The following is an 8,836-nucleotide window of genomic DNA, read 5'->3' as shown; positions in this document are numbered from 1 at the left end:
ACCTCACAGCCAAAAGGGCCCCAATGCTTCCCAGAACAACAACAAAAAAAGACTGTCTTCAGCAAGCAACAGACAAACTTTTAAACATATTTTTGTTAATAAAGAGTGAGCAGTCATGGAACTCCCCTCCAGCTCCCTCCCTCCCCCAGCCACACGACACCGTGCCAGGCATCATCCAGTAAATAAAGTGATAGCACCCAGCAGGTAAACAACTTTTTTTTGTTAGCAAACTCTGCCCACTGTCCTAAGTGCCAGCTCCCACATAACCCTGGCAAGGGCTCACCTTGAGCGTGTCAGTGTGGAATATCTTTACAGTGCAGTCCAGTAAAGAGACAGCCAGCAGCTTCTGGTTGGGGCTGTACCTTCCTCTAGGCCTTCCTAGAGGACTCTCAAAAACCTTTCAGAGTGACAGGGTGAGGGGGGAAAGGCGTGTGGGGAACAGCCTCATCCCAGAAAAGCCAATAGCCCAGTGGTTAGGACATTACCTGGCCTGACAAACAGCCAGAAGTGTTGGTGATTACATCTTGTTCATGCTGCTTTTCTCTCTCTCTCTCTCTCGCACACACACACCCACCCACCCACCCACCATAAGGTGCTGAGGAAAGAAAAAAAAAACAAAGGCTGGACCATCAAGCAGTGAAATGGATTGCAGTAGCTGGGTGTTGGGTACAGAATCAGTTCTCCCTCTCTCACCTTTTCTGAGCACTGTTCTCATCCTTCACCAGCTCGAACTCCCAGAACTTGACACACTTGTCAGCACCTCCAGTTATAAAGCCGCACTGCAGGGGAACACAAGTTAAAATTAAAGCCAAGACACAGCACTTCCATGACAATAAGAACTGTCATGCCTGCAACAAGACAAATACCCTAGGGGTAGGTCTAGCAAGCTCTCAGACCACACCGGGTCAGAACGTTTGTGAAATGGGGATTCCTATTTGAAATTTCTGAGTTTATCTTGTGAATCATGCATAGGTGTTCAAACAAAGAATCTTGTGGTACCTCAGCAAGGAACCTTGAGCAAGAAACGTCCCTTTCCTCCTTGCTGGGAGAAGGAGACTCCACAGGCTTTGGCAGACAAGAAATCCTATCAGGGCAGACTTTGAACTTAACTGAACTGCAGCAGACAGTGGATGTGTGTGTGTTCACTAGGTAGGAGGAACACTCCTGTGACCTAAACACTACACTAGAGCTACCCTACTAGTCATGGAGGAGTAGCCTACTGGGGGAACCCAAGCAACGATAGGGTTGTCACCCTAAAACTAATCTTGAGAAGAATAATGGAACTGCTGATCTAGGATATGATCATAAAAAATTAAAGGGGGAAACGTACTCCTGCCAATCAACTAAGGTGCTCCAAAATAGATCTTATCAAATAAGCAGAGGTTCAAATCAGGGTAAAAAGCAATACAGGAGACTGGCCACATACCAATAAAACAAGAAAGGAGACAAGCGGCTTCCACAGGCTGTGGGTTGTAAGCAGGCTGAGTTACCTGATCTGGTGAAAGAGAGATGGACCAAACAGCCCCATCATGAGCAGCAAGCGTCTCCAGAAGACCCCCTGAGGCCAAATCAAACAGTTGCAGCTTCCCTGTCTGGGAGAAGCAAATGAAGGCGGGAGCAAATCAGCAGCACATACTGGCTTTTAGCACACGTCAGCCTGGGCTAAGGTGTTGTACACTAGTCAGGTCCCCAAGCTGCCTGGAGGGAGGAGCCACTGGGGAAGGTGCCAGGACTGATGAAAGAGTACCAAACATGCAGGGAGTGGTGGTCATGGGAGCAGGAACCCCAGTGGGCAATATGGCTGCCAGCAGTAGAGACTCCAGCTAAGGCAGACATGTAAGATGGGGCAAGAAGCCCCAGACAAGGAGTTTATGATGCTTGAAAGGAGCCCCATGGCAACATGGCAGGGTTGTCATAAGCAGTCAGGAGGAATGTACCCTCTCCATCCAGCAGCTCAGCACAACACCACACCCACCTGCTCATGGAATCCCCAGTCATTCCAGGCCTGGGCAACTTCCTACAAACAAGTCCAAATAAAATGATGCACCTCCACGCTAACTTGCTGACTCCTGGAAACTGAAAGCCCTCATCCAGAGCATTATCATGGCCACTAGACACTGCTAGTTTCCAGGAACCCCATTTATACAAAAGGACCTGTTCTATAACTTCCCATGATTACCTATCTCAGTCAGTGCTAATGAGAGCCATGGTGCAAAATGGGGATTGACAGTCAGAGGCATTGTTAGTCCCAGGCCAATCAGACCCACTCTATACATGGCTCCAGGGCAGCATTAAAATCACCACACAACCTGTTTCCACTCCAGCCACCCACGCTGATAAAACAGGTAGAACTAGCAATGGCAGGGAACATTTAGAAAGGTCCTCTAGCCCAGACAAGGGCTGAGTCTCATTCTGCAAAGGGAGACCTGGGAAAGGCATTGTTACCTTGGTTCCTATGACGACTTGCCGATCTCCTGGGACAAAGAGTGAACAGAGTGCATACTCGCACTCCATTGTACGGATACACTGCAAGGTGGACCTGCAGGAGAAGCAACCCATGAAAACCTGCTAACATATAGTCTGGCCTGTGGGAGCCATGGGCCTCTCTCACCATGCACCAAATACACCCCAGAGAATTATGCACAGAAACACTCACAATTATGCACAGAAAAAAATTAAAAATATGCAAAATTAATTAATTTATAAAAAAAAAAAGCAAACTAAATATAAACTTATTTGAATCTTCTTTAGAAATATATGCAGGTACTTTGTATGGGTGTGGGGTATGTATGGGGGAGAGATTTGTGGGGCAGGGTGTGAGTGGGGTTTGTGAATGGGGGGAGGGGGGGCTCCTTGTTGCTGCTATGACCCAACCTTGCAGCCCACTCAGGACAGGAAGGTGCCAGCTGGCAAGGCAACACGAAAGGTAGCAGCCAAGATGGCGGCTGCCTCAGTGTGCCTCTCTGCCAATCAGCATTGAGGGGGACCACACAAAGGATAGCCAGATGGCAGCTGCCCCCTTGCCCCTTCTCTCCATGGGGGCCTCTCCAACCAGCGCTGTGGGGCAGGGCTACTACAAAATGACCACACAGATCCACTCTTCAGGCCACGACCAAGCCACAAAAATCGCTTTCTCTCACTGTGACTAAGGTAGGTCCCTAATTATACTACACAGTTGTAACTGTGCTGTTCTCTCAACACTTATCCTGCAGCTTCTAGCACAATATCCTGAAACAGTAGTTTTACAGAAAATTTTGAAAGGCATTCAAAAGGATTTCTGGGAGAAGAGACCAAATGCCTCCAATTTTGTACAAAGCTCCTTAAAGTCCCTGGGAACTGGTTTGATTTCCTAAGCCCTTTCCACTTTAATCTTGCTCTGTGTTGAAGAAGCAAAGAGAAGTAGTTTCATGGAAAAAGTAGACAGGCAATGAACATATTTCTAGCAGTGACATAAAAATAAAATGCTGGCTCCCCAGTGGAATCCACTGTGGGTGTGTGGGAGGGAGGGTTGTGGTGGAGGTATATGTGGGCCCTCCCACCACACATCCTCCCCAATGGTGCACAGCCCCTGCTGCTGGCAGCTCAGCAGCAGCAGGCCCCTGGGGTGCTCATGGCCACAGCAGCGTGCAGCTCCGGCTGAGTTTGAGAAGCTGCACATGGTGGCACGAAGCAAGCCTAGTCTGGCCTACTGGTATGTGCCTCTGAACCAGATGAGGCTGGCTCCATGCCAGCACATGGGGCTCATGGCACTGCAAGTGGGAGGTGTGTGCCATTGTGTTGAGCTGGCTCCATGCCTCCACAAGGGGCTTCCAGCACTCCAGTGGGAAGCCACATTTGGAGACACGGAATTACACACCATTGGGCTGTGTGGGCTCCATACCTCCCCATGTGGCTTCCTGCTAGAATGCTGGAAGCCCCACATGGAGGCAGGGAGCCTGCCAACCTGACCCGGTTGATGGCATATAGCCCACACCCACCCACAAACCCCACATCCACACCCCTCCTGCAGGCAGGAGCTCCCCTCCCCACTTAACAGGTGTCCAGTCACACACCACCGTGCTCAGTGCTTCCATATGGGGCTCCCAGCTGGAGTGCTGGGAGCCCCAGAGGTGGAGGCACAGAGTTTGTTGGGGTTAAATTATGCAAAATTATGCGGTTGAGTAGTCCGTACCTTTTATATACAAAATTGCATGGGCGAATAGTTGTATATTTCCCCAGGGTGTACCCAAACAGGGAGCTGGAAGTTACAGTACTAATCCAAAAATCTCACTATGTAGCTTTGTCTGCCCGCTCTAGGAAAGGCACCCATAGACCTAGTGGGAAAGCGTCTCTGACAGCCAGCTGAGCATGTAGACAGCCCCCTCTATACATTCTCATTTAGAGGGACAGGCAAGAAGCACAAGGCCACAGCAGGCTTTCCCAGCCCAGCATGGACCACTGCATTTTGGGATGTTCCTGAATCTGGCTGAAAAGATGCTAAGCTTAGGAGGCCAGCAAAAGATCAGGCTGGCAAATCACAGAACATGTACTGACAAAAGCCCCAGACCACCCTCACCACCTCGGCAGCAGGGAAGCTAACCTGCCCCTGTCCAGTGCCTCCTGGATGCTAGTTCCAAGCAGTAAATCCAAAGAGAGGCCCCAAGCCTGCTCCCTAAACTGAGGAGACTTAGAAGTTTGGCACCTCCCCCACCAACACACGTGTACACATGCATGCACCAGCACACATGCATGCACACTCGCACAAAACGAACAAGCCAAGGAAGAACTCAGTTCAGAGAGAGTGTCTCTGATTTGGAGAAGGCCTGGAAGGTAAAGGGAGGATTTTTAAGAAGGAAGTAATGATCTGGAGAAGTGCAGTTTGAGGAAGTCTCAGCAATGCATAGAAGGCACAGGAGTAGCACACCAGATCAGAACTGAGATTCACACCATCTCGTATGAGTTGCCTCAGAGAAGGTGCAAGAAAACCCAGATTTGCACCCACAGGCAAAGTTTCTTCTTAACCTCAGTCCAGCCGATGGTTGATTATAACATGACACACACAGGCAAGTATTCCCTACCAAAAAATCTGCAAAATTCAGGCGCCTACGGGTGTGTTGAATACCCAAAGATCTCTCCCCTAACAACCCAACTACACTTGGCCTCAGTGATATCCAGTGGCAAAAAAAGTCCTCAAGTTAACTCTGCAGCCCTCACTGTGTTTGTTGCCCCTCCATTTCACAGGACACCATGACAAAGGCAAAAGCACAAATAAAGTCCCCCATCAGCCCCAGCCATGATCATCTTCCTTGCTCACTCCCATCCATCCCATCTCTTCCCCCAGTCAAACAGTCCCAAACTTTCGGGGAACGGCATCGGGCCTTTTGGACTCCAGACCTGTTCCAGATCTTGACAGACTCAGCTGCAGCCGACAGGACAGCAATGTTATCAGAGCTGAAAGCCAGGGTCCTAACATCACTGCGATGCCCGCCAATGGTTATCTTAGACACCCGGGCAACCTGTGGGGTTTGTGCAGATGGGTTCAGGGCATACGTCTCGACTGTGTTGTTCTGGAGCAGTAATGTGGCCTTCAGCTCCCCTTTTGGGGACAGGATCAAGTCAAATGATCTATTTGAACAGACAAAGGCAAGGTTAGAAGAAGGGACCATTTGAAGAACATCAGCACAGACAAATCTGAGGAACACTCCCTCACAGGGAGATGAATGAGGCTCTGGGACAAGAGGGAAGCACTGCCTAAGAAGCCATCCAACACTAGGACAGGCAAACCCCACAGACAGCTCCTGGGAAGGAACACTCCTGCTGGGGAAGGAGCTGGAACACATACAAGACAGTGCCCATGGGTGGGTGGGAGGTAAAAGGGGGAACCAGAGAAACTGAGCAGGCCTTCCCCAGCTCTACAGCTTCCCCTATGCAGCTAAGCCAGGTTTTGAAAAGACAAGTTCACCAAGCCATAGCTCTCCTGGGCCATGAGACAGCCATACCTGAACTGCTATGGGAGGCGATGGCTAATTATTTGGGCTGGAGGGTCAATTAGGGAGTTTTGGTGAGCTGTTGTGGGCCAGATCGGCACCCCACCCTACAACAGCTCACTAAAACTCCTTAAGTGGCTCTGCTCCATGCTCAACAAAATGGCTGGGAGGGGGCTGTGAGTGGACAAAGAGGCAGAGGCAGGATAGGTGGATAGGGAAGGGATCATAGGCAACACAGGGCTGGGGGAGAGCCACGATTCGCTCGCTGCACAGCCCTGTGACAGATGCCAGTTGCACAGGCAGGGTCATGCAGGGAATGGATCAGGGTCTCCATGGAGACAGGCCAGGACACACATGGGCAGGGCAGATGGCCAGGCTGGGGCTCCAAACAGGGAGCTGCACCCAGGAGCAGGAATGGGACGGGCAGGTGGGACACGGTCTGAGATAACCGGGCAGTGACAGTGCAGGGCTGGGACCAGGATCCAGGGCAGAGCCGCAACACACTCCCTGCATGCCCTTGCCTGCAGAACATGAGCTGGACACAGGCAGCTGACTGGGGCTCTGCCCTGGGGCCCCAGCCCCACTGTCACTGCCTGTGATCCTGGCCCCACCCACCCGGCCCTCTCCCAGGCACTGCTCCCCACTCTCCCCCAGCCACATGCCCTGCCCATATGGGTCCCACCCCCAGCTGTATGTGCAGGGCTGACGGGCCAGGGTGTCCAGGCAGCAGAGCCAAGTCTGACAGCAGCAGCTGATGGAAGGAGCTGCTGCTGCCGGGACTGCTGAGAAACAAGTCCAGGCTCTGTGCCACCCCAACCCTGCTGCACACCCAGGGGCAGTGGGACTGGCTTTACGTGCTATGGCCCAGGCTGCCCCCCAGACCTGGGCTGAGCAGAACCAAGAGACCTGCTGTGGGCTGGACAAAATCCCTTGGCAAGCTGGATCTAGCCCATGGGCCATTATTTTGCCTACCCCTGTGCTATGGCAACCCTTCCAAGCCAGGGCTTTGCACTTACTTGATTTTAGCAGAAGCCTTAATGTTCACAACCCGCTGAATCTCCTCCTGCAGACTCAGTTCAATGCTGCTTTTAGGTTCCTCCTCCTCCTTCTCAGGCTGCTGCCTACAAAAAACAGATAAGGACAGCAAATTAGTTTACTTAACACACACAGTCTATTCACACAGGGACAGACACAGAAAGACAGGGTGACATCCATTTTCCCCTGAAAATGCAAACAAAATGTAATTCTTTTAAGACTGAAGCCAGCTGGACTCTGCTCCAGTGCTGCAGACATGTGCATGCAGTCCTGGCAGAGGTGCTACCATCTCAGGAATGGGAAGGAAATGATCAGACTCATGGCAGCTTTCTTACAAGTGCTAAGACCAGAGAACAATGTTGCTCAAACCAGCACCAGAGAGATGGAAAGGACAAGGAAACATATTAGCAGAGAAATCCAGAACTCAGAAATGAAATTGGACAAATAACCAAAAATAGCTTTCAATTCACTAGTTACTCCCTATTGCTGAGGGCTCTACTGTCAGTTTTCAGTATGCAAACATAATTCTAAATGACAAAGCTGAGCTTACCTGGCTTTTTTCCTTGCTTTCTTCATTTTCCTTTCCATCTTCTTGTGAATTTCATCCTCAGAAAGAACATAAAATACTTCCAAAATAGAGTCTGTTCCCTGGAGACAAAACAGACAAAGTTACAGGCTCCCAGAATTGCTGCTGTTTTCATCCCAGTTTCATAAGGATACATAAAGTTGCATTATCAGCAAACAGCCTAAGAAGTCTTTGTAGAATTGCTGGTGATGGCTCTTTAAAACAAGACTCCCATGGTCCACTCAAACACCCAAAGCACATCACTTACGTGGCAGGCCAGGATCCGGCCTGTCTGGTCAGTGGCAAGAGTAACAATTCGATCCCTCCCATCCCGCATAATAGAGCCAGCTTTGCTGCACCTCAGGAGCCGCTACAAGGAAGCAAAAAGAGAAAAGAGCTGTGGAGTCACTGGTCCAGCACATCTTCAGAAGCAAAGTCACCAGTGCCTAAAAAAGGGGTGGACAATTACTTTGGCTAGAGGGTCGCTTAATGGGTTTTGGGAACCTGTCAAGGGCCACATCCATCTCTCTCTCTCCATCTACGTCTCTCCTAGTCTCTCTCTCTCCCGCATCTCTCCCAGTGATCTCTCCCCCTCTCAGTCTCTCCCCCGTCTCCCTCCCCTGCATCCATCTCCCTCCCACTTTGTCTCCCCCCTCCCCATTCCCTTCCCTCCCTCTCCCCCTTTCTCCTCCCCCTCAATACTCAGATGCAGACCCAGGCAGGAGCAATTAATGCTGCCGCCCACCCACTGGGAGGCAGGGATCCTTGCCTAGGTCCACAACTGATGCCTGATGCTGTTGGGCAGAGGCAGTGCTCCCCCCCATCCCTTCCCACCCCACAACCCAGCACCACACAGTGGCCAGAGCTACCAGCTGCCTGTGTGCCAGATCCAGCAAGTTGGTGGCTGTTTACCTGAGGACTAGACTGAATCTGTTGGTGGGCCATTTTACCCACCCCTGGTACCTAGGACATGTGCCTGACCAGCAGCCAAGAAAGGAGGGCTGTGCACATGGGACCCTAGGACAGAACACAGCTTCCCCTAGGCACAAATTTAACTTCTTTTATTTCTAGCCCCTTAGCTAAGAATAACATTTATTTTAGTAACAACTGAAACATGAGAGTTGGTGATTCCCCTAGCATTCACTTTTGTTGACTGGAAGGGAATCTGACTGAGCTTATTAAAAAAAAAATAAAGGAGTTGGGTTATTTTCCATTTCAGGAAAGGCAAAAGAAAGGAGAGAAAGAAGCAAACATGGAACTACCCGTTTAA

General features: G+C 50.5%; 1 protein-coding gene across 1 annotated transcript in view; it reads right to left on the bottom strand.

The window, feature by feature from the left end:
* WDR3 (WD repeat domain 3) overlaps positions 1–8,836 on the bottom strand; it is a 30,073-nt gene that overhangs the window by 13,878 nt on the left and 7,359 nt on the right. The window contains exons 7-13 of the mRNA XM_014525986.2: positions 7,835–7,936; positions 7,552–7,649; positions 6,983–7,087; positions 5,374–5,604; positions 2,446–2,539; positions 1,491–1,592; positions 694–779 (exon numbers count right to left, since the gene is read on the bottom strand). Coding sequence (XP_014381472.1) covers positions 694–779; positions 1,491–1,592; positions 2,446–2,539; positions 5,374–5,604; positions 6,983–7,087; positions 7,552–7,649; positions 7,835–7,936 — 818 coding nt within the window. The remainder of the gene's footprint in view (positions 1–693; positions 780–1,490; positions 1,593–2,445; positions 2,540–5,373; positions 5,605–6,982; positions 7,088–7,551; positions 7,650–7,834; positions 7,937–8,836) is intronic.

The sequence above is a fragment of the Alligator sinensis genome, unplaced genomic scaffold (genome assembly GCF_000455745.1).
Source record: "Alligator sinensis unplaced genomic scaffold, ASM45574v1 scaffold101_1, whole genome shotgun sequence".
In the NCBI taxonomy this organism is placed as follows: Eukaryota; Metazoa; Chordata; order Crocodylia; family Alligatoridae; genus Alligator; species Alligator sinensis.
The sequence above is the reverse complement of the archived record's forward strand: the minus strand, read 5'-3'. Positions and strand labels throughout refer to the sequence as shown.